Here is a 27,272-nt window from a genome sequence, read left to right on the forward strand (position 1 = left end):
AGGCAATATTAGCCAGCTCCTGTCCCTCATTCTTTTTACAAAAGAAATGTTTATTCCAATTGGGTGCATTGCCTTCTTTACTGAAAATTTAGCATCTTATTCTAACAAAATTTTCATAGACGAGTTTACCATTTCATGTTAAATATTGCAACAAAAAGATGATGTGCAGGCTTCCAAAAGTGGTGTAAGAGGAAGTGGCATATGCATTTCACTTTTTAATAAATGGATCCTTTATGTTTCTGTTATGGCTAACACTAAGGGGTTCCTTCATGAAACCGAGCTAAGCAGTGATAGTGAATAAATATTGTTATTATCATGACCACTGTAATGAGGAGTGGACATTTTGTTCTCTATTTCTCATCGCAGCACAGTGAGAAGTGGCCAGAAAATGAGAAGGGGAAGCATATGAACGAATTCCTCTGCTTCTTCTGTTACTGCTTGGCAGTCTCAGTAAACTATAGAGCAGGCTTTATAAGCCCATATGATACATAATTAAAGTCCTATTGAAGAGGGACCATTCATGAATAATTTTGTTTGTGTGGCAGGTGTTTGGATAGAGAGAGAGAGCGATTTAGGACACTACTCTGCAGTGCTTTCTGTGCTCTCACCAGACTTCAGGCTGAAAAACTTAACACTACCTTGACTCCACCCTCCAGGAGGAGCTAATAAGCAAAAGGAGCTCAAGAGACTTGGTTGGCAGCACTGAACTATGGGAGATATAGTTTGAGAAAGAAATTCTGCTATAACAGTTAATGGACAATTGGATTACAATTTGCAAGGAAAGCTTGTTATATGGAAAAGGGAGCTGTATTTTCCCCATCCCCAGCTGAATACTGATTGACTTCCTCTTGCTGTGAGAGGACAGTAGTGTGCACACCTAACTGCACACCAATGTCCTATAAGCCTGTGGCCTGAGATAGAAGCCGAAATGCTGTTATCCTGTGTGTTGAGGACCAGAGTCATTCCAAGCAGATCCAGAAGTGGACTGAAGCTGGGACTGGTGAGAGGGCATTGCTGCTATTAACCTGTTGCTGCTTGCAGAGAATAAGCACATAAGGACTGGCCATCAAACTAGCAGTCTTACTCACTGCATGCAGATTTTACTGGGACTATACGTTTGTGCACCTCCATAAAGACTGGGCCCCAATGCTAGCCGGCCAAAGAACTAGTGCTAAGGACTGCTCACCCAGATAGCTGCTTCACAAGAACTTTGCATATTGCCCATAGTAAGAAGCACCACTTTAGGGAGCCTTACATTCCATCATAGCCATCCATTTAGAGTGCACTCTAGAGCAGCTATAGCATATTGATTACAGAGAACCTATTGTAGAATTGATTGCTGTTACTGTTGCCCATGCCATTGCGTATTGCTTATTTTGTTGATTACCAGGTTTACGCTAATTTGGCCACAAAGAACTCTATTTAAGCTTCCATAACCTAGTGGCCATATTGTCTAGTGAATTGTGATTGACCTAATTCTTTACCTGCTCATTTATGTACATACTTCCATTTACTTCAACCATGACAATATATTGGGTTTCTTTACCACTAACCAGTTTGGTGTTGTGTGCTGCCAATAGTATTGCAGTATGCATTTGCTTAAACCGGTGTGTCAGAGAGGCTGAGATTATTCACAGAGTCGAGATAAAAGCACAGAGAATCCAATATTATTTTTATTTATATCAAAACATTTCTGTGTTACTTCTACCCAAGTGTTTTTGTTTAGCCATAATTAATAACTAATTTTAATATTTAAACTGTTAGGCCTTGTTCAGACAGGTGTACTTAAGTGTATGTCTATACAGGGCCATGTTTTCCCACACGGGAATGCACAGGTGTTCAGTGCATCTACGTGCACGCATTCCCATTCATGTCAATTGGGATGCAGCGACTGCATGGACACAGCTACTGCTCCCAATCTGACAGCCATATGGGTGCAAGTGCAGGTCCCCAAATGCAGACAGTGTGAACGTATGTCAAATTGGGAACAGCAGCTGTGTCTGTGCAGCCACTGCGTGCCAATTGACATGAATGGGATTCCATGCACGGGAATGCATGAAACGCCTGTGTATCCCTATGTGGGCAAATATGGCGCTTGCATGGGCATACGCGCAAGTGCACCTGTGTGAATAAGGCCTTATTTTTTCCCATCTCTATAGTTTATTTTTCATTGAGAGTATGTAAACACTTGTGTGAAAATGAAATGGACAACGTAATATAATAAGTGCATTACAAAGTATTTGCAGATATGCTGAAAATAAAGTCCACTTTAAGTCAAAAACTGTGTTTGTGTTAATCTTCCACCGGCATGGATTCTGTTGCACCACGTGTGTCACCAGCCTCCACCATTAAAACACTCACTGACTCCTAAGCTGCAAAAGGAAGCAGCAAACAGCGCATATGTAAAAATAATCACCAATCATCCGATGTTTCCAAGCCACAACATTCCTCACCACCAGGGGGCAGCCAACCAGCACCTTGGCACTATATGGGGAAATCGCTCACCACATGGAGCCACAGAAAATATTTATATAGTGTAGTATTTATTTATGAAAGGGCAATGTTGCTCATAAATGTGTAAATTCCAAAACACACAGGAATTTATACTCCAGAGCAAACAAATCCCATAATATAGCATTAAATCACCAGAAGTGAAAAGTGCACTCATTAACATGGCTGACGATCCCTGAACCGAAAGTGGACGTTATTATATAGCTCCGCCCCTACGGGTTTCGTGCGAGGGCACTTTTTAAGGGGACTCAAGCATGCCGACGTATCCAAATCTGCACCCTAAATAACCTGATAATTTTGCCCCCAATTGGCCAGTATAGACTGGGAAAGAACAGGCACTATATTAATGAAGCCCATGTGCATAATACATGTTACCATAGTCAAGCACTCTATAACCTCAGCATAAGAATGGGCACCATTATATGAGTCCAAATATGAAATATAAAATATTTTTAATATTTAAATAACAGCCTACTATAATGGAGATCAAATGTAGGGCTATATATTAAAAGGTAAAAATTAGATGGTCAAGCCAAATAGGCCTCAATAAAGGATTACAAAGCTTAATAGCAGTATATAGAAAAGTAGTTTAGTTTAGTGGTGATTGGTGAAGGCTGGTGACACACTTGGTGCAACAGAATCCATGTTGTTTGAAGATTAATACAAACACAGTTCTTGACTTGTGTAAAGTGGATTTTATTTTCAGCATATATGCAAATACTTTGCAATGCACTTATTATATTACCTTGTTCACTTCATTGTTACACAGGTGTTTACATACACTGGAAAAGTGTATGAATGACTGTTTATATATACATTTTTATTTTTGCTTTTGCCACTGCACATTTTTTGTGATAAATTATTTGCTGGAAATTGTAAAAAACAAACAATAATTTTGCATACTGTATCTAGCAGGAGATATTTCTACACAAGCAGGGGATATTTCTACACAAGCAGGAGATATTTCTACACAAGCAGGGGCTATTTCTACACAAGCAGAGGATATTTCTACACAAGCAGGGGATATTTCTACACAAGCAGGGGATATTTCTACACAAGCAGGGGAGATTTCTGCACAAGCAGGGGATATTTCTACACAAGCAGGAGATATTTCTACACAAGCAGGAGATATTTCTACACAAGCAGGGGAGATTTCGACACAAGCAGGGGAGATTTCTACACACGCAGGGGAGATTTCTACACAAGCAGGAAATATTTCTACCCAAGCAGGGGAGATTTCTACACAAGCCTGAAGAAAAGGCACAGAAACCATGCAGATTTAATGAATGTATTATATTTATTGCAAAATGCAGTAAAAAGTGTACATAATTCTTGTGAGCTGTAAAGCACACTTTAGCTTATTATTACTTTAAGTGCAATACACAGTAGTTTATAGCAGTGCATAACAAGAATAGTGTAAAGCAGTGTTTCCCAAACAGTGTCTTAAAGCCTGTGCTTTCGACATGTGAAATAAGATAACAGGTTCTCTTAAAAAAGGTAACAGGTCCTCTCCAGCCAGGAGCAAATTGCTATATTTCCTTCACTCCCTGATGCTCTGTTTAGCCGCCGGAAGCTAGAAAAGGATCCCTGAGTAACCTCCAACTTGCTCTAGTCAGAGCTTACACAGGGCTGAAGACTCTTTCCCATCCCCACGTGACAGTACTGGGCCAATCACCAAGCACTGTCAGATGAGAGGGTGGGAAGTGAGTCACATGCTCCTCCATACTTACAGTATATGTGTCCAGTGCTCCTAAAGGCTGAATGAAGTGGCCAGGGAGTGAAGGAAAAGTGGGTGCAGGGGTGGGGACTTCAAAGAAAACCAGTTGGTTTGCCCATAGTACACGCCATTATTCAATTCTGTAAAAGTGCAACTGCAAGCAAACATACATACATAACTAAAATGCTGACCTACAGATAGAGATATGTTATAACCTATACCAAAAGATCTGTTGTGTGCTCCTGCCATAGTCCCTGCCTGCCCTTTCATATTAGTGATGGTATTTCATAGTGTGAGCCATGTAAACCCATCATCTCACTGGGCAGACAAATCTGATATCATTCTATGAACTTTGCAGTGTTTATACAGCATATGCAAACTCAGGGCAGTCATGCTTATCCTTGCTTCAGTCTCAGAAAGGGTAAATAAGCATTTGGTAATATTGGAAATCCCCTTATGCATCATTTCAGCGATTTGAATGAATGAGTCCCAGAGCTTGAACCTTTAACGATAAGTTAGTAATGGCATCATTTCTATTTTCAACCTGACAGGAACCCTTTGGGGTTACACTGAGCATATCTTAACCACTTAGGGCCAAGCCTATTTCTGACACGTTGTTTAAAAGTTAAAATCAGTATTTTTTCCTAGAAAATTACAAATATCCCCCAAACATTATATATATATATATATATATATATATATATATATATATGCGTGTAATTGGTGGTGCGCTATATCTGAAATATGTGCAAAAATGCAAACGAATAATGTGCAACCTCGAATATATACAATTAAGGTGCAAAACTGTAACATATAAATATATGAGAAGAAGTCCCAAGACACTAATGTGTCTATATTGAAACGATTTTCGGTGATGTGGTTGGTGATGGATGGTGTTCAAAAGTAATACGTGACTTGAATTCCCTCCACCTGTTAGAATTCCTCCTTACCGGACGGAATGAAATAAGTGCTCTCCTTAAAGGAAACAAACAATCCCTGGTGCTCCAAAATCAAAAGGTGCTCCCCACCGTGCGTATAAAATAGCCTGCTGGGCTTCTTACCAGATGGATATAGATAACATGCGTAATTGCATCCCTCTTGGACGGGTCTGTCTCTGTATCCAATTGGTCCTTATCAGCCTCTGGTGGATATGGACACCGAATACTATTGCACTGCTCACAGGCAGATTGGTCCTATATTCCGGTGACACTGGTAGCCGCTTACAGTAAGCGGTGGGAAGGATCGTATCGTTCCAGCATGACATGTAAAAAGGAATGACTGCTATAGTGCATTATCCTTAGTGTAAACTTTATTCAAAATGAAATTGCACTTACATGAAATATGCGGTAGAAAAGCGTAAGGAATTCCTGTATGACTAGGGTCCGGCTGCAGTCCGGATCCCCAGCGACGTGGTGACGGCACGCCTCCTGTCTGACGCGTTTCCGCCTAATTGGCTGTCTTCGGAGAAAGACAGCCAATTAGGCGGAAACGCGTCAGACAGGAGGCGTGCCGTCACCACGTCGCTGGGGATCCGGACTGCAGCCGGACCCTAGTCATACAGGAATTCCTTACGCTTTTCTACCGCATATTTCATGTAAGTGCAATTTCATTTTGAATAAAGTTTACACTAAGGATAATGCACTATAGCAGTCATTCCTTTTTACATGTCATGCTGGAACGATACGATCCTTCCCACCGCTTACTGTAAGCGGCTACCAGTGTCACCGGAATATAGGACCAATCTGCCTGTGAGCAGTGCAATAGTATTCGGTGTCCATATCCACCAGAGGCTGATAAGGACCAATTGGATACAGAGACAGACCCGTCCAAGAGGGATGCAATTACGCATGTTATCTATATCCATCTGGTAAGAAGCCCAGCAGGCTATTTTATACGCACGGTGGGGAGCACCTTTTGATTTTGGAGCACCAGGGATTGTTTGTTTCCTTTAAGGAGAGCACTTATTTCATTCCGTCCGGTAAGGAGGAATTCTAACAGGTGGAGGGAATTCAAGTCACGTATTACTTTTGAACACCATCCATCACCAACCACATCACCGAAAATCGTTTCAATATAGACACATTAGTGTCTTGGGACTTCTTCTCATATATTTATATGTTACAGTTTTGCACCTTAATTGTATATATTCGAGGTTGCACATTATTCGTTTGCATTTTTGCACATATTTCAGATATAGCGCACCACCAATTACACGCATTTATTTATTTTTATCTGGGAGCAGCATATCACGGATCAGCGCACTTTTTCTTTTTCACATATATATATATATATATATTTTTTTTTTTTAGCAAAGTCTCTGGTAAATAAAATGGTTGCAATATTTTTTTGTCCCGCGGTATTTGCACAGCAGTCTTTTAAATGCAATGTTTTTGGAAAAAATACATTTCATTGCATTTAAAAAACTAAACAGTAAAGTTAGCCCACTTTTTTTGTATATTGTGAAAGATGATGCAATGCCAAGTAAATAGATACCCAACATGTTGTGGTTTAAAATTGTGCACACTTGTGGAATGGCGACAAACAACGGTACTTAAAAATCTCCATAGGTGACGCTTTAAAACTTTTTAACGGTTACCAGTTTACCAGAGTCACAGAGGAGGTTTTTTTTCTAGAACTATTGCTTTCGCTCTGTAGATACATCACATGTGTGGTTGGAACACCCGTTTCATTCGCGGGCATGACTTACGTATGGGTTTTCTTTTGTGCGTGAGCTCATGGCGCTTTAAATTATTCTTTTTTTTTCCTATTTATTTTATTTTGTATTTTTAGCACTGTTTTTTAAAAAAAAAAAAACAATTTCGATCACTTTTTTGGGTGTCACAAGGAATATAAACATCCCTTGTGACAGTAATAGGCAGTGACAGGTACTCTTTATGGAGGGATCGGGGGTCTAAAAGACCCCAGACCCCTCCACTGCACTTCAAAGTATTCAAATCTGCATTTTTAAATATTGAGAGTTTTTTACAATCGGTCCCGTTAGCAGCCGAGAAAACCAGAAGTGACGTCGCTTCTGGGTTACTACATCGGAACCCTGATCAAAGCCAAATTTGGCTTTGTTTGGGACTCCAACCAGCCGGCGGATATGCCGGCTAGTTGCTGTTTTCTAAATGGGCTGCACATTACAATTGTGCCATCCTAGCTGGCCTTTCCAGGCCATATATACTGCATGTGTTTGTGCACAGTGTGATCTCTCCTTCTCCAGATAAGCTCAGTAGTGGGCTCTCCAAGCTGTTCAAACTGTGCACAGTGCAGTCTTTCCTTCTCTAGCTAACCTCAGTATTTGGGGATCATCTGTCAATTTTTTATAGCTGCCTGCTTTTACCATCCTTCACACATACCTCCAATGCCAACAAGTAATCAGGTGCCTGTCCTATAGTGGTGCCACAATAGACAGCGCAGTGGACCTTTAATACATCCAGGCCTAGAAAAAATTCACTGTACCCAGGGATGCATAGTAAACGAAGGAGAGACCGACGCCGTATATCCCCCCGACACCCATCTTGTGTTAACTATGCATCTTTAAGCCAATGGTACTTTTTCTACTGGATTCTCAGCACTCTGGTAATTTTCTGCTATTGTCTGTTAGGGAAGTTCTACTCACTTTCTTTCCTAGAGATACTTTGTCACACTCTGACACACAGGATAGGAGGGGAAAGTCCCTAAAGGGGTTACAGAAGGTAATAAAATCTGAAAGATGTTTTAACCCACTGCAAAAGAATATTGAAGTTTAACTTACTTAAGTTTATTTTTTATTGCTGTTTGTGTTTCGGTTGGCAAAAATTTCCCCTAATGCCTCGTACACACGTACCGATCGTCGGCCGAATGATCGGCCGTCTTTTGTCCGAGGGCTGTCGTGTCTGTTGAAAAGTGCAAAAGACTGCACACGAATTTTGTCGGCCAACAACAGCCGACTGCAGAAGTGATGTCATGTGATGGTTAACTTTCCGTGTGTTTTTTCTTTTCTGAGCATGCCCAGGCTTGCAAATCTGCTGTCTGTCGGCCGAATTCTGTACTGACTGGCGAACAATCGGCCGTTCTGGTGTCGGCATACAAAAATTTTAATGCTTGCACGACAGATTCTGTTCGGCCGAAAGTGCGCTGTCGGCTGTCGGAAGCATCATACTAACAAGCCTACAATCGTCCGATCGGTCGTCGGCCGAATCTTTTCGGCCGACAATCTGCACGTGTGTACGGGGCATAACTGTACAGGTGTAAAAAAATAACTAAGCTTTATCTCCTCCTCCTGTTGAGCTACATTGGTAATGAGAATTGTTCTCCCCTGGTGCAAGATGACTCAGTGAGATGTAAACCTCCCAAAACTGCTACATGTGCTGTTAATTAAGGCAATAAAAAAATAAAATGGCTTATTTTAAAATAGCAAACAATATATGTATTCTACTGCGGCTCAAAAAATGCCTCCTGTGCGTCTTTGGTGCGGATGCAGTGCGAATTCAGCCATACAAAGTGTATGGCTGAAATTCGCACCGCACATGAGATCGCATGTAATGAAGGAGCAGTGCGTTCTGAATTACATGCGATCTCCGCAGCCACACAAGTGTGAACCGGCACTTCAACTTTTTTTATATTTCTTCAGTTGCTTCCTGGTTTTTGGCCTAAGCCAAAATGATGTCATACAACCCAGGATGTCTTCATGGGCATTTTTTCCTTTTATCTGGCAGGGCTTTCTCAGCTAAACATGGCTTTCTACCTGCATGCCTGAGATAAGGGCAGATGGCTTCCAGGAAGTAAGTTCTACATGAATCATCTGCAAACACTCAAGATGGCCATTGCTAGATATGCTAGGGGGATGTTCTTCCAAAGTGATTTCTCCATACAAAAAATGCATGGAGACATGGATGGATGGGTGAGTTTACTTAGAATATCAAAAATGAAATAAATAGCGTTTTTGGTTTGTGGTTCTCAGATACAGTTGAGCACCGCTTTAATTAATGATATTTAGAGAAGAAATGCTAAAGTGATCCTATCGTTGTTAAAACTGCTTCTATAATTTATTTGATTGAGCAAACACACACACACACACACACATTTATTCATGTATATTTGACCACACTGTCTCATTGTAAAAGCCAGCTTAAAGTGATATTAACCCTTAGTTTTTAAGCACTTTGAGTAGTTGATATAATTACTTACTGAGTATGCAGCTTCTTTTAATCCCTACAGTTTAGGCTGGTGCCATGAAAACCATCCCAGGTTCCCCGTTTCAGGGTGGCTCCTTTCTCCTGCAGCATCCTATGGAGCCGTTCTTGACGGCATGCCAGGGACTAGAGTTGTGTCTCCCTACACACTGTGCATCAATAGAAACACACAGCCCTGTAGCCTAGGATGGTAAGGCACTTCCCTGCTCCTCCTTCTTCCCCTCTTACTGTCTACAACTGATTGAAGACTGCACTGCCAACTGTTAACTGTTGCATGTGAAGACTAGAAGTTCAGGGAAGCAGCACTATGAGAGCAGGAGCCAGCAGCAAAGAAAGATGTAAGCTGCATGTACTGGGGTGGGGTAAGAATTTTAACAAATGGTTTACTGGGAAATATTTATAGTATTTAGCTCAGTTTGTTAGACTAAAAATGGTGAGGGTTTAATAATAGTTTAATGGTAAACCCCCCCCTCCTAATAACACTGTGTGGATATGATCAGAGGGTAGGGTTAAATATGGTATTAAAGAGGATCTGTCATTTTTAAAATGTCTTCTTAATGTGAATGGTTCCATAGTCTTCTGGGACCTGTGATCTGTCAAAACCAAGTACCCGCTCTTCCCAAATGTGGCAGTGGAGGGGAGGATGTGCAAAGAAGTGGAGCTTCCCCTCCTATGAGGAGCTCAGCTTTAAGCCAGTGATGGGTGAAATTCAATAGCGGGTGTGTTTCGGGAGGGGATGGAGATGAACCTTCCAGTCATACTCAAAATTGAGCGGCTTTCTGAATAAAAGTGATAGTGTCCCTTTAATGTAAAAATATTTACAAACAGAATCATATTGAATGTTCCCTTTTACTGTATAGCTATATAAGAGGTGTGAGCACAGACTGAGGATCCATGTTATTTCCGCTGGCTGTTATCTTGGTACAAACGGTATCAGTGATGTTCTTCGAGTTTTGATAAAGCTACATGAAAAAAAAGAAGAAATATAAATTTAGAAAAAGTCTTGATAGCTTGTGAATTTGCTATACTCAGCTCACTAGGCTGTGCCTACTTGTGTCAGTATGAAGCTACTGGGACATGCAGGCATAGATAGGTATCTACTATTATGGTCTGTATACAGACACTTTTTTCTAAGCACAGGTTTACATTAAAGTGGAACTGAAGTCTCTTGCCATAAAAAAATTAACATTTGACATTGTCAGTGTCAGCCAAAATACTCATTTACCTGTCTGATACTATATATTTTTTTATACTGTATATTGTCTTTGGTAGCAGAAGTAGAAGTTGGATGGCAGGATAATGAAACTCCAGCCTGCATGTGTGGAGGTTACATCATTAGTGCCCTGCCAATGGCAAAAGAAAAAAGATATGGGCACTGAATCTACACAGATCTTTCATAACCAGAGGGGGTAATTTTGCCACAATGTGCAAGTATACTGTGCATGGGGAAATGAGTAGGACTTAGATTACTGTATGTAAAGACTGTCTGCTTGTAGCAGCTTGTGATCTTCAATAAATACATAAATGCATTGCAGTATAGGCATTTTGATTAAAGGCAACAATGTAATACAGTATATAGCAAAGTTGCTTGATATTCCTGGAATCAATAAAAGAGCTTATGTGTTTTAAAAGTACAGTTATCCTTGCTAGTTTTAGTTATGAAAGTTTTAATATTAATTAAAAGTTTGGAGTTCAAAATGTATTCTAGTATATCTTTATACTGCTATCTGCCTTAGTTTTTTTATGGCTTACAAGTCTATATTGTTTATCTTGTGGTAGTGCAAGAAGTCTGTGGAATATTTTGGGATTCAGGAACTCAGAACATTACAACAATGTTAATTGTGGCATTGAAATTTGATTTCGTTTTAGGTATAGTCTTTTGACTAAAATGCCGTTTTAGTTTTAGTCCCATTTTAGTCATCTGCATTTGATTTAATTTTAGTCATAGTCTTTGAATAAAATATCATTTTAGTTTTGGTCCCATTTTAGTCATCGTATTTTAGTCTACTAAAATCTCTAGTATATTTTAGTTGAATAAAATAATTTTAGTGAATCTAAAAATGAATGTGTTTAGTTAAATTGTAATGCATTATTTAAGCATTTCTATAGAATTTCCAAACTCATCATATGGACTGTAATACACAGTGCTCTGGATGCTGCAATGCCGGTGGTCACTGGTCAGAGGAGGCCTGTAATGCTGCACAGTGCTGGGCGGTGGCCTCAGGTCTGAGGGATGGCCTATAATACACAGTGCTCTGGATGCTGCAATGCCGGTGGTCACTGCTCAGAGGAGGCCTGTAATGCTGCACAGTGCTGGGCGGTGGCCTCAGGTCTGAGGGATGGCCTGTAATACACAGTGCTCTGGAAGCTGCAATGCCGATGGTCTCTGGTCAGAGGAGGCCTATAATGCTGCACAGTGCTGGATGGTGGTCTCAGGTCTGAGGGATGGCCTGTAATACACAGCGCTCTGGAAGCTGCAATGCCGGTGGTCACTGGTCAGAGGAGGCTTGTAATGCTGCACAGTGCTGGATGGTGGTCTCAGGGATGGCCTGTAATACACAGTGCTCTGGACGCTGCAATGCCGAATGGTCACTGGTCAGAGGAGGCCTGTAATGCTGCACAGTGCTGGATGGTGGTCTCAGGGATGGCCTGTAATACACAGTGCTCTGGACGCTGCAATGCCGAATGGTCACTGGTCAGAGGAGGCCTATAATGCTGCACAGTGCTGGATGGTGGTCTCAGGTCTGAGGGATGGCCTGTAATACACAGTTCTCTGGATGCTGAAATGCCGGTGGTCACTGGTCAGAGGAGGCCTATAATGCTGCACAGTGCTGGATGGTGGTCTCAGGTCTGAGGGATGGCCTGTAATACACAGTGCTCTGGATGCTGCAATGCCGATGGTCACTGGTCAGAGGAGGCCTGTAATGCTGCACAGTGCTGGGCGGTGGCCTCAGGTCTGAGGGATGGCCTGTAATACACAGTGCTCTGGACGCTGCAATGCTGGTGGTCACTGGTCAGAGGAGGCCTGTAATGCTGCACAGTGCTGGATGGTGGTCTCAGGTCTGAGGGATGGCCTGTAATACACAGTGCTCTGGACGCTGCAATGCTGATGGTCACTGGTCAGAGGAGGCCTGTAATGCTGCACAGTGCTGGATGGTGGTCTCAGGTCTGAGGGATGGCCTGTAATACACAGTGCTCTGGACGCTGCAATGCTGGTGGTCACTGGTCAGAGGAGGCCTGTAATGCTGCACAGTGCTGGGTGGTGGTCTCAGGTCTGAGGCATGGCCTGTAATGCACAGTGCCCTGGATGTCACTGCCAGTGGTCAGAGGAGGCCTGTAATAATGCACACACAGTGCTCTGGACTGACGGTGGTCTGGGGGGAGGCCTCAGGACTGCTATAATTGTAATATACACCAGTACTACACACTCACAGTCTGCTCTCTGCTCTGGACGTGAGTGGTCTTCTTGTGAGTCCGGAATTGGGAGTGGGACAGTCTCGTCGGAACTCAGGAGACCTGCCTGTAATGCACAGTGCTGCTCTGGTCTCTGGCAGTCATCATGGACAGTGCACACAGTCGCTTCAAATCGCTTGTTTGCTGGGAACGGAAGCAGGCGGAGCTCCGTGAAAACCAGCAGTTAGTTCACGAGGGTAAACGTCCCCGCCTCATATTTTTATCCCATTTTCATTCGTTAATGAAAACAGATTTGATTTCCGTCATAGTTTTCGTCAGTGGAAGAACATGTGCTGTACTTTTCTTTCGTTTTCGTCACTGTAAAAATGCCGCTGACAAAAACTTTGACGAAAACCTTATCCTTGATGAAATTAACACTGCATTACAAAAAGTAAGATTAAGTAGGGCCAAATTGTGAGAAGAATTGATTAACTAGTAAGGCAACTCTTTACCTGTTCTAAAAACAATGACCTATAACCTTCATAATTAAAAAAAAGAAAATAAAGCAAAGGTGGTGACTAACCACAGGTAATAGCAGTAATGACCCTTCTCTGAAAATGTGACATACCACGGATTCTGTATTTGAAATCTGATATCCCAAAAATGAAACCACTTCTATGAACGATGGTCGTTTCTTAGGATCAAAGGCCCAGCAGGCATGCATCAGAAAATATCTGCGGGAAATGTTTTAAAATTAATATCTCAAGAAAACAGATGCTGAGAGTGAGGGCAATTATCATTATTTACTCACATTTCATCCGTAGCGTAGAATGGCTGGTCCATTTTAAACCCACTTTGTAAGAGCTTGTAAAAGTTTGCATTGACTGGCATGCCTGGGTATGGGTTTACCCCTATTAAGGATGAAAATATGATATTTAAATCTGGAACACAGGGATAATATAACATAGAATTACTGTATCTGTAAAAATAATTGTCATACCAAGTGAAAATATCTCCCAAAGCAATATGCCATATGACCAAACATCACTTTTAATGGTATATATTCCATCAAAAATGCTCTCTGGAGACATCCATTTAACCGGTAGGCGAGCCTGGTGGAACAAAAACATTAATACAATCTTAGTGAATGGTTTAGGTTAAAGTCCAACTCCAGCCAAAATATTTTTTTCATTTTACATATAGCAAGGAAGAGTTAGAGTCTCTTTTAAGGTTTTATTGCTGTCAGTTTTCCTGTTGGCGGAGATTTCCCATACACTTTCATAAACCCACACCTAAACACATGTGCAATTCATGCAAATTTATACACTTTTTTAGCCGGTTGCTGACCACACACTGTGTATTTACTGTGGCAGGGTGGCTCTCCCAGGCAAAATGACGTAGGGCTACGTCGGTTGCGCGCCTGCAGCTAGGGGTCATCAGCGGGGAAGCGGATGCATGGGTCAGGCGGCTCTGATTGGATTGCCGCCTGACTCCCGCGATCGCTCCCCGCTGAGAGAGAAAGACGGGCAGCTGTTGTAAACACAGCTGACCGTTCTTCTCCCTGAAATGATCATAGAGCCCCTGTGATCCTTCTATATAAGATCACAGGTCTCTATGGTCATTCCACAAGCCATGCCTCCCCACAGTTAGAAACATGCCCCTAGGTACACATTTAACCCCTTGATCACCCACACTGTTAACCTCTTTCCTGCCAGTGTCATTATTACAGTAACAGTGCATATTTTTAGCACTGATTACTGTAGTAATGTCACTGGTCCCCCCAAAAGTGTCAAAAATGTCAGTCAGGGGTCCGATCTGTCCGCCACAATGTTGCAGGCCCGCATAAAATCGCAGATCGCCGCCATTACTAGTAAAATAAAAAAACAATAAAAATTACATAAATCTTTCCAGTAATTAGTAGACAAAATAACTTTTTGCGCAAACCAATCAAAATACGCTTATTGTGATTTTTTTTTTACTAAAAAATATATAGCAGAAAACAAATTGGTCTAAAATGTTAAAAAATTTTGATTTTTACATTTTTTTTTGGGAATGTTATATAGCAGAAAGTGAAAAATATTGTTTTTCTTTTTTCAGAATTTCTGCTCTTTTTTTGGTTATAAAGCAAAAAATAAAAATCGCAGAGGTGATCAAATACCGCCAAAGGAAAGCTCTATTTCTGGGAAAAAAAGGACATCAATTTTATTTAGGTACAGCGTCGCACGACCACACAATTGTCTGTTAAAATAACGCAGTGCCGAATCGCAAAATATGGCCTGGTCATTAAGGGAGAAAATCTTCCAGTCCAGAAGTGGTTAACCACCTCCCACCCGGCCACTGTACATATACGGCCGGGTGGGAGTCTCATCCTTCTGATCGGACGTTCCCGAACGTCCTGCAGAAGGAGTGAGATTGCGCCACCGCAGGCACGTGCTGCGGCACGATCTTGATGTGCCTGTGTCCCTCGGACACTTAGCAACAAGTTTTGGCAGTAGGGCCCTGTGTTTGGCCCTCCTGATCACATGACAGTTGTTGTCCAATCACAGCCGTCATGTAATGTAAATACAGCCGTTGAAACAGCTTTGATCTCTTCTTCTCCTCACATAGAGCCTGTCCACGAGGAGAAGAAGAGATGATCTGTGCTGCAGCCAGGGGATCAGTGAGTTTGAAGCATTTTTTTTAGCTAATTACTCACTGATCACAGGGGGGGGGTCTGTGCTGGTAATCAGAACATTGATTACCAGTGCAGACCCTGGGGGGTGCCAGTAGAGCCACCAGGGATGCCCACCCATGACCACCAGGGATGCCCACCCATGATCACCAGGGATGGCAATTAGGGCTCAGGGAGCCTGCCCGTGGTGCCCTCCCTATCAGTGCTGCCCACTATTGCCATCTATCAGTGCTGCCCACCAGTGCCCATCATTGCCATCTATCAGTGCCACCCACCAGTGACCATTATTGCCCACCAGTGCTGCCTATCAGTGCCTATGAGTGCCACCTATCAGTGCCCATCAGTGCTGCCTATCAGTGCCCACCAATGTTGCATATCAGTGCTACCTATCAGTGCCACATATCAGTGCCCATCAGTGCTGCCCATCAGTGCTGCCTATCAGTGCCCATCAGTGCTGTATATCAGTGCCACCCCATCAGTGCCACTCCATCAGTGCCTCCTCATCAGTGCCTGTCAGTGCGGCCTCATCAGTGCAGGAAAAAACATATTTATTTACAAAATTTTATAACAAACAAAAACACTTTATTTTTTTTTTTTTTCAAACTTTTCGGCCTTTTTTTATTTGTGTACCAAAAAAGAAAAAAAACCTTGCAGTGATCAAATACCACCAAAAGAAAGCTCTATTTGTGGGGAAAAAAATGACATAAATTAGGTTTAGGTACAGTGTTGCATGACTGCGCAATTGTCATTCAAAATGAAACAGCGCTAAAAGCTGAACATTGGCCTGGGCAGGAAGGGGGTGTAACTGTCCTGTATTAAAGTGGTTAAAGACACATAAAATATTCATATTTTCAAAAAATGGTGATAAAAGCCTTAGGATAAGACACACATGAGCAGATTTCACACCAAGAATGGCAGATAGTAAGAAATTACCCCTCGTTGTTCTGGTCTCTGCATCACGAAGACCCCTGCAATTTGTATCTCTAACTGGCACCTTACTGCACATGAGCAGTAAAAATTATTCTCCTTTATATGGATAAGTGGAATCACTACACAGTCAATAAAAAATGTCAGTATCCTCAAATATTAGGACATACAATATACTGCATTCCTTAGTTAGGAAGTGAAGGACAAATATTGTGCAAATAGTGGACGCCTGGTTTTAAGCTAAATGATATATAGTTTAATATTAATAATTACTAGAAGCTGCCCCCTTAAGTGTGATGCCACTTATAACATTCAAATATTCTAAAGTAAGGTCTGACACTCTCATAGTGTGTTCAGACAAACATACTCAAATCCCATAATACAGTAATTATCTCCACAGTGTGTAAAGAAAAGAAAAACAAAAGCTCCTTTTGCAAATAACTCTCCACTCCTTCCTATTGCCCAGTGTTTCACAACAACTGACAATCCAATGCACTCTCCACAACTCAATGACCCCGTTATTCCCACAGGGTTCACAGCCACATTCCATCTGGTGGATAGTATCATGGTGCTCTTTCATCATAAGTATCTGCCCCCCAGTAGTAATAATAGTTCCTTTTATAAAATATCCATAGACAGCAAAAGGATAGAAACAATGTCATGGTGCAGTGTTTACAGACAGATATTACCAAGGCCTACAGATGGCGCCGTTGTCATATACGGGATATACATACACACACACACACACACACACACATATATATATATATATATACACACACGGATATAAAAAACTTTTAAACCTTTGCATCCTTTTAATCAATCATTTTCTTTAGGGTTATTCAATCCTAAGCAACTTTCTTGAAACAGTAAAAACATTCTTTATTATTTACCATTATTTATTGATCAATTCTAATTTATTTATCTATACTCAACTTATCTATTTATTTTACTTGTTTTTATCTGTACATGTTGTCAGAATTTGCTGAAGCCACACATTTGTGTTTAACCTTCTTGGCAGTAATACCAAGTGTGGCTCGGGGTTAATTTTCAGTACCAAAAGTGGTAACCCCCGAGCCACACTCGGGATTACCCTGTAGTGAAACCTACCTTGTCCCTACGCTCCCCCGATGTCCTCCGGCCAATCCCGATGTTCTATCAGAATACCGCTACCTCTTATCGGATGTGGCTAGAGCAGATAGGGGGCACTCTCAGAATGGAAAAGGTTATTTACCAACATAGGGGAGCTCCACAAAAATTCTCTAAAGTATGGGGTGCTTGGTTGAATTGCCCGGATATGGCCCCTACTGACCTCATCCTGGACCGTTTATTGTCTTAAATGTGTAAATATGGGTTGTGGTTGCTGGGGGATGATTGCTTGATGTACTGGGGGTGAATTGGAGGGTTGTAATAATGATAATGTAACAGGCACTGTTGTTGGGGGTTGTCTGCTTTAAAGGGGGTTGTGGCTTATTTGCTCTGCATACTGCTTTATAAGGTGATGGTGATTTCATGTTATTGTGCTTGTGCCATGTATTGCTGTTTTCATGTGGTGGCGTGAATTTCTCTCAATAAAGATGTTTTCTGATTTAAAAAAAGAATACCGCTACCTATCAGATTCTGCAACTGGAAGTGACGTTCGGACAAGAAAACTTACTGTGCATGCGCCATGCGTTCCAACATGGGCGCTATGCATTCCAGTAGCTTTTCTAATGTGACAGAACACAAAGCAGCAGCAGACATCTTCTTACACCCACCCAAGTCTTGAATTTCAGACTGATTTAAGTAGTAAATTCACCTTATTTACTGAAATAGACTATTTCACAGCGACTGAGTGAAATAGTCTATTTCACTATATAATCAGTTTGTAGCTGAGCAGTGCGGGGTGTACCAAGATGGTCGTCGCCACCTTCTACCTGCAGGTTTCTGGCTTAATTTACTATATTACAATAATAATAGAAATGTAGTACTGTTATTCAGTCTATAAGGTCAGTTTACTGGTAAAATAAATCTAAAATTCAAGACTTGCGTGGGTGTAAGAAGATGTCCGCAGCTGCTTCATGTTCTGTCACATTAGAAAAGCTATTGAAACGCATAGCGGCAATGTTGGAACGCATGGTGCATGTGCAAAAAGTTTTTCTTTGCGAGTGTCACTTCCGGTTGCAGAATCTGATAGGTAGCAGTATTCTGATAGAACACCGGCATCCGTCTTCCCTTCCCTGCGAGTGCAGCGATGCAGGGGGGCAGAACCAGGCGGGAAATTAAAAAAAGTACACAAAACATGACATGATACATTATAATCTGTTAGGATTACATTACTGTATCAAACCATTTCACCTCAGTCTTGTCCCTAGTGCTTTGTCCAGTGCTCTGCCTGCACTTTTACTGTTTTAATCCTTTTATTTTTATTAATATTTCTTTATTAATAATTTATTAGTTAATTTATTAATTTATTTTATTAATTAATTTATTCATTTAGTAATATTTGTATTCACTGTTACTGTTTTATTCCTAAGAATTGCAGGCCTACAATATAAAACAACAGATTTCCATGCAAAACAATGTACCGCTTTGTCATTCAAAAATACTGACATAATCAGACCGCCAGGGAGGTTAAGTACCTTCATTTGACAAGGTCAGTCTCTTGGAATCCCCTGCACAGCAGCACTCAGAGTAGGACTGAGAGTGACAGCACCAGGAGCCAATGAGGAGTGTACATTTGCTAACAATTCAATGTTGACAGAATGAGAGAGTAAAGTGAACAAAGTGATAACCTTATCAGTGTTCTGCTGCTCCTTCCCTATCACAAGCTGGGGGCAAGGACATGACCAGGTTGAATTGCCTAACTGCTGTGGCAAAAAGTCAGGTCACCAGCCTGGCTCTTCTCTATGGTAAGGTTGTATAAATATGAGGGCTGAATGAACAGAAATACAAATCCTTTGACATGAAATACAGCTTCAATATATGTATTTCAATGATGTATTTAACTGTTTTGTTGAAGTTTGGATTCATGTGTCCTGCATGAATTATGAATAAGGGCATTGCCAATGTGAAAGGGTTTTTTACTGTGTTTTTAAATCGTATCAGAAAGAACACGAATTAGCATTACTCCTCCTAAATAGTACAGCAGCAGTGTGACCCTTTTTGAAATGAGATAGCACAGCCTTGGTTGCATAGTGTAACGACTAGAACAAACATTTTATTCCTTTGGCCCCCAACAATCCACTTGCAATGCCACAATCTAATAACACAAGGAATGAAGAGAGACAACCATTCGACTTACATTGCCCTTAACCACATAGTTTGAGTCATTTTCTACATCTCTGGCAAGTCCAAAGTCACATATCTTGGCTACCTTCCCACTGCTTATGAGTATATTTCTGGCTGCAAGGTCTCTGTGGATGCACTAAAAAACAAAACAGAATGATCAGTTGTCATTATATACAATGGGTAACATGAATATAGACAAATTAAAACTATTTTCTTTCCTAACAATTTCTGGTGTTCAGATTCGGAAAGACTGAAAGAGCGCCTCTTCCTGGGTATGTGGACTCTTGTAAATCATCATGTACTGCTGCCAATACTTCCCTTCCTTACATCTACATCTCTCTGTATAGGCAGCTTCTCTACACAGGAACGAAGCAGAGGCTTGATGTTTTTTTCAATGATGAGGGCTGTGCACAATTAAACTCTACCTAGATCTGCATTCGGATCCCCACCTAAGCAACGACACCACATTGATGCATTTCATGCGACTATTACTTTTAAAGTGGCTGTAAACCCCATTTATGAAATCTGACCTGGGCACATGTATCTGTAGTGTTTACGTGTTTACTTATCTCTCTCCAAAGCCATGTTTTTCTGCTGCTCCGTTCCTCTGTTATCAGCATGATAACTTCTGACAAGCTCTCCGACACAGGAGATAAAAGCACCTGGAAATTTGTGTAGGGGTGGGTGCATAGAGATAGATTAGCAGAAAGTTGGTCCATTCACAGGACAGCTCTGCATGTTTCTTCCTTCCTCTGCCTATGTGGAGGGGGTGTGTGCTGTCACACAGTGTATGCCTAGACCCCACACCCACTGCTGGAAAAGGAAGAAAAAATTCTAACACGAAGTTCACTTTCTAAACAGTGCAGAAATCTGAAGACAGCAGATATACAAATAAAACTTATGTAGGGAGATTGGTTTCATCCACTTTAATTTAAATAAATTGGTCCATATGATTACATGTAATGCCAGTGCAACCTACTGTATATGTCTTATGTATTAAAAGTTTACCACCAAATTTCTTGACGCTGATAGCAACTAAATACATTTTACAGTGTAGAAAGGAAATTTAGTTTAGGTTACTATGGGCAGCAAGAAATTCCCTTGTTAACTAAGGATTGGCTTTATGTTAGAGTCGAACATATGTTCGACTCAAATATCGGGGTTCGTGTGTTCACTGAACACACAAACATCCGGGGCGCTCAGTGGGAAGTTCGCCTGCAGATGAGCGCCCCATAATGCACTGCGCGATCGCAGTGCATTAAGTGCTTGTGATTGGCCAAAGCATTCACCTGACCTGTATGCTTTTGCAAATCACAGCACAATGTCCTGTCAGAGCCATGATTGGCCAAAGGCAGGGTGCCTTTTCCCAATCATTGCTCAGGGGCTAAGTCCACGCCCCACATTATATAAGGCTGCTGTTTACCTTGCAGTCCTGTATAGTGTGTGACAATGGAGATTAGGCAGGTAGTTAGAGGATAGTGTGTTCAGTCAGTTTAGTGCAGTCAGTGTAGTGTACAGGCATACCCCACTTTTAAAATGTATGGATATGTTGTAGTCCTGGGTCCCCTCTTGGTGCTCCCCAAGTTTTGTGTCCCTGTCACTTATGGTTCGTGAGTAGTGCCATGCCAAGCTGACCAATATTTCTCAAAGATGCCACTGTTAAAGACGGGAGCAGTGCCATGCCAAGCTAAACAATATTTCCCTTAGATGACAATATTAAAGACGGAGTAGTGCCATGTCAAGCTGACCAATATTTCCCGTAGACACCAATGTTAAAGTTGGGGAGCAGTGTCAGGTCAAGCTGACCAATATTTCCCATAGATGCCAATGAGCACTGAAAGCTGAAAATTGGTCTAGGCAGGAAGGAGGTGAAAGTGCCCTGTATTTAAGTGGTTAATGGGAAACTATGATAGAATTTTAAAAAGAAAAATGGCGTGGGGTCTCCCAAAAGAAATCTATACCTGGCCCTTTGGTTCTGGTATATATTTTAGGGGAACCTCCAAGTAAAAATGAAAAAGAAAAAAACAGCGTGGGTTCCCCCCAAAATCCATACCAGGCACTTTAGGTCTGGTACAGATTTTAAGGGGAACTCCATGCCAAAAAGTTAAAAAGAAAATGGCGTGGAGTCCGTACTAGAACCTTATCCGAGCATGCACCTGGCAGTCCAGGAAAGGGGGGGGGGTGAGCGAGCACCCCCCTCCTGAACCATACCAGGCTGCTTGCCCTCAACATGGGGAGGGTGCTTTGGGGTGCCCATGTTGGACAAGGGCCTCTTCCCAACCACCCTGGCCCGTGGTTGTGGGGTTGGCAGGTGGGGGGCTTATCGGAATCTGGAAGCCCTCTTTAACAAGGGGGTCCCCAGATCCCGCCCCCCCCCCCACGTGAATGGGTTTGGGTACATCGAGACGGCAAAATATTACAGCCGCGAGCAAGTTTAAATGACATTTTTACCTTTAGAAATGTCAGTATTGCTGCAGCAGGCTCCATACATGGTGCAGATGAGCCACTTTACAGGCACATTAAGGGGACCCCCCAGGCATGATATTTAAGGGAGTTTTAATTTTTAATGTTTCATTTCAAGCATCATTAAAATCACTGCTCCTTTAAAAACGATTGTTTTAAAAAAAATGTTTTGCATCGATACAGGCCCCCCAGGGCAGTACCGGGGTCCCCATACACTTTTTATGGCAATAACTTGCATATAAGCCTTTAAAATTAGGACTTTTGATTTTTCATGTTCGTGTCCCATAGGCTTTACCAGAGTTCGCATGTTCGCTAGAACTTTTTCCCTGTTCGAGATGTTCTGGTGTGAGCTAAACAGGGGGGTGATCGGCCCATCCCTATAGTTAACCCCCTTTTGATGGTTTATGTTCCAGTCATGCGCAGTGTCAAAGCTGCAAGATGGTTTGCATTGGTTCTTGTCCAATTTGTTGTTGGACGTTCACACTTGGTGACTGCATCCACAAATGTTTTCAATTTTAGAAGTTACCAGTTAGTATATATATATATAAGGGCTGTACTTATGCAAAAGTGCACATAATGCAATGATTGACCCTTGTATTTGGGGATTTTTCCTCCCATGGACCGCCAGGCTAATATAGGCCCATAGACCTTCTTCCTCAGATTACCCTGTTTGCTCTTCATTTCTAGCGCAATAGGGTAAGTAAGCATTAATTTCCTATGCAATTATTTGCACTCAGAATCTCACACATAAGAAATGTTTTTGAACCCTGTATGGATATGTGATGTTAACCCTGTATGAATATCTCCTATGAATAGATTGTATAAATAAATAACTTGCCATGTGAATTTGACCGTGCACCAATACTTTATGAATTTATAGTCTTTTTATGTTTGTATTCTTTCTTATTTATAGATTTGATTTTATTGTTATATGGGTAGACCTTTTCAATGTATTAAATACCTAGACACAGCGCCAATCCCTTCAAAGCCTATTCTAGTGACCGCACCCTTTAGCCTTCTGGCTAATAAATAGATGTAAATATCAGAGAGAAGGTGCTGCCACACCATGGGTGGCAGGGGTAAATATCTCTTTCCTAATACAATAGTGTGGTAAAATATCTATACCTAAAAATATACCCAAAAAATCTTAAGCACTTATCCAAAAACCTTAAAATGACATAAACCAATAACTGGTATTTAAACACCTTAGGTTCTACACTATCACCCACTAATGCATATACATGTGATGCTATGGCTAATGGAAACAGCTCAACCATATAGTGCAAATCCATAAGTGATGTGAATCATACAACCAAAAATAAATGTGACAAAAAATGTATAGCTATCAAAGTGCTGAAAATTATACTTAATTTTACCAGTAAAAATGAGTTTGACAATAATTTAAAATGCATTTAATTCCAAACAAATAGTGAAAAAGAAACAGCAAAGTCCACAAAACTTATATTTTGTATCAACACAATAGTGAAAGTTATAAAGTCTAAAGTAGATGTATAAACAAAAGGGGAACACTGCGCTAAAGTGGATAAAATATTGAAAAAGCAACTAGCACTACAGATGACAATCCATAGCTAGACGATAGAGGCAGCAACCTGACCTCAATGCATTTCGCCGTTAGGCATCTTTAGGAAATCCAGGGATTTTGTGGATTGAAAACTATATGATTTGAGCTGTTTCCATTAGCCACAGCATTGTATGTACAGTATCTCACAAAAGTGATTACACCCCTCACATTTTTGTAAATATTTTGTTATATCTTTTCATGTGACAACACTGAAGAAATGACAATTTGCTACAATGTAAAGTAGTGAGTGTACAGCTTTTATAACAGTGTAAATTTGCTGTCCCCTCAAAATAACTCAACACACAGCTATTCATTTCTAAACTGCTGGCAACACCTGGTTGCTGCAACACACACGCTTGACACCATATGGACCAAAAAAAGTTTATCTTGGTCTCATCAGACCACAGGATAGGGTTCCAGTAATCCATGTCCTTAGTCTGCTTGTCTTCAGTAAACTGTTTGCGGGCTTTCCTGTGCATCCTCTTTAGAAGAGGCTTCCTTCTGGGATGACAGCCATGCAGACAAATTTGATGCAGTATGGTCTGAACACTGACAGGCTGTTCCCCCATCCCTTCAACCTCTGCAGCAATGATGGCAGCACTCATACATCTATTTCCCAAAGACAACCACTGGATATGACGCTGAGCATGTGCACTCAACTTCTTTGGTCAACCATGGCGAGGCCTGTTCTGAGTGGAACCTGCCCTTTTAAACCGCTGTAGGGTCTTGGCCACCTTGCTGCAGCTCAGTTTCAGGGTCTTGGCAATTTTGCTATAGCCTAGGCCATCTTTATGTAGAGCAACAATCATTTTTTTTCAGATCCTCAGAGAGTTTTTTGGCATGAGGTGCCATGTTGAACTTCCAGTGACCAGTATGAGAAAGTGAAAGCGATAACACCAAATTTAACACACCTGCTCCCCATTCACACCTGAGACCTTGTAACACTAAAGAGTCACATGACATTAGGGAGGGAAAATTGCTAATTGGGCCCAATTAGGACTTTTACACTTAGGGGTGTACTCACTTTTGTTGCCAGCGGTTTAGACATTAATGGCTGTGTGTTGAGTTATTTTGAGGAGACAGCAAATTTACACTGTTATACAAGCTGTACACTGACTACTTTACATTGTAGCAAAGTGTCATTTCTTCAGTGTTGTCACATTAAAAGATATAATAAAATATTTACAAAAATGTGAGGGGTGTACTCACTTATGTGAGATACTGTATATGCATTCGTGGGTGATAGTGTAGAACCAAAAGGGATACTACCTAAGGTGTTGATTTTTTGGCTATACTATTAGGTATAGATATTTTACCATTACCATACTATTGCATATATTTTATATTTTGGGTATACTATTAGGTATAGATATTTTACCACACTATTGTATTAGGAAAGGGATATTTACCACTGCCACCCCTGGTGTGACAAGGCCTTCTCTCTGATATTCACATCTTTTCAATGTATTAAAGACGTTTGGTCCTGAAGAAGTGGATGTTCAGCGAAACGGGTCGACTTTTATACAAAGATCTAACTTAACCCTCTGTTGTAATGTATTTTGAAGTTATCAAGACATGCTGTTTTTATATTGTATAAAATAAAAGATGCATGTTTTACTACTACTTGTACTGTATACAAGAGAAGTATATTTAAAGTCCCATACCCAATGTTCTCCCTCTCCCTCCTATGTAGTATTTAGGGATGATACTTCTTTGTCACAATATTTATCTAAAATATACTCCATTCCACACATCTCTCCAATGCACAACTGTTCCTCTGTAGTAACTCTTCTTTTTCATTGCAGGTAAATAATGTATTCCAAGCAGAAACAATGTGTCATCATTAAGTTCTGGACAAAGGAGGTGTGCAGGCTATCCGACATCCACAGAAGGCTACAGAATATTTACTGGGATGACACCATTGACATGGGCAAGTCTTGTCATTGGTGACTCTTGTCAATGGTGTCATTTCGGCAAACACTCTGTAACCTTCTGTGGATGTAGGATAGCCTGCACCCCTCCTTCACAAAGAACCTAATAACAGTACATTGCTTCTGCTTGGGATCCAGCCCTTATATGTACAAATTCCCTTGGCTTTACTTTTTTCAAAGGTGTGTTAGGAGGGCTGAATCCAAAAAGGAAAACATGTTAATCTCCAGTTCAAGGAAGGAAGCTTGCTGTTATGTGGGGTATCCCTGAGGGTCCCCAGGAAAGTCCAAGAAACATATAAAAAGATAAGAGAGCAACACAGGTCAGTTCAAGTCCAGTAAAAGTTTAATATTCTTGTCAAAAGTCAGTTGGAGATTACCCTGCTGTCATTGTAAATTATGTTGACTTAAAATGATGTTACAGGTATAAGCCTCTATTTTGATCCCCCAAAATGTGTTGATTTTGTCTTCTGACTTTTTACTAAGAATAGTTATCTTTTACTGAACCTGTGGTGTTGTTATCTTTTTACACTTTGCCTGATATAGACCATTGGGGTTTTGGGTTTTATTCTGCGATAGATAGTTCAGAATGACTTACCTGCAGAACCACACGCTCAGATTTAGGTGGTCACTAATGACTACAAGATTTTGCACAGTAGAGCCACCTATTGTACTCAAGCATTGTTAACTAGAAACCCTAGTTGGTTAGGCTGTGTATAAAAAAATAAGTCTGCCAGTTTGACTGGCGTAAATCTTTTGTGCAATTACGTGCAGTGCCTGAGGCAGCAACAATTCCAAATACAGCTGTGCTAATTTGTACACATTGTTTATGGAAAGTAACCTACAGTATCTGAACAGAGGAAGTTTATATGTAAATGAAGGCAGATGAAGAGGGGAAAACCTAATTGTGGACATGAAAGAGTGATGTCACTTCTCTGAGCCATTTACAGCTCCTGTCACCCCTCCCATTTCTCTAGAATTCCTAATTACTCCCACAGTAATCAGACATGTCTATTCTTAGCTGTGCTAAAAAAACAGATATGTGACTGGCGTGGTGACCTGGGTCATACCAGTTCAAAGGTTCGCAAGTTCAAGAACAATCCCATCTATTTGTAGCAACAAACTTACCATTTTTGATTCAAGGAACTCCATCCCCTTTGCCACTTGATAGGAGAAGGAGAGTAGATCTTCAAGCGTGAGAATGTTCAGATCCTCCTCATCGTACTTCCTGGTGTTTTGGTACTTCATTTCTTTACAAGAAGACAAAACTTTTAACTACCCTTTTAAAGCTGAAGACAACCTTTTTAGAACTCTTGTACATGTCATGCAATGTTCTAATTTTATATTACTCATCACTGTTTGTCACCTAAGATGACTGCCAGAGTCAAATCACTGCCCATACACAATGACCTCTATTGCAGACTATTCACCTACAAAAGACTCCTTTCCTAGAATAGCTAGGTGTTAATGTTCATCCATGGGTGCTCTATCCATGGGTGCATTCTACATGGGTGCCCCCAGATCTCACAAGACAGATTACTATAAATGGAAATGTGTAATCTTCACTTGACAGGAGACAGATTGTGTTAGACAAAGTCACACATGGGCCAAAGGTCAAAACCAGATGGGCAGC

At 41.1% G+C, this 27,272-nt stretch overlaps 1 protein-coding gene across 1 annotated transcript in view; it reads right to left on the reverse strand.

Moving 5' to 3' along the window:
* Positions 1 to 10,254: 10,254 nt before the first annotated feature.
* Positions 10,255 to 27,272, reverse strand: part of FLT3 (fms related receptor tyrosine kinase 3) — a gene marked incomplete at its 3' end in the record, with an annotated part of 140,654 nt that continues 123,636 nt past the window's right edge. Inside the window, 8 exon segments of the mRNA XM_082248175.1 lie at positions 10,255 to 10,302; positions 10,306 to 10,332; positions 10,335 to 10,367; positions 13,427 to 13,532; positions 13,610 to 13,709; positions 13,799 to 13,910; positions 19,680 to 19,802; positions 26,768 to 26,889. Of these exon segments, the coding sequence (XP_082104301.1) occupies positions 10,255 to 10,302; positions 10,306 to 10,332; positions 10,335 to 10,367; positions 13,427 to 13,532; positions 13,610 to 13,709; positions 13,799 to 13,910; positions 19,680 to 19,802; positions 26,768 to 26,889 (671 nt within the window).

Source organism: Pelophylax lessonae (assembly GCF_965119305.1).
Source record: "Pelophylax lessonae genome assembly, chromosome: 2".
In the NCBI taxonomy this organism is placed as follows: Eukaryota; Metazoa; Chordata; class Amphibia; order Anura; family Ranidae; genus Pelophylax; species Pelophylax lessonae.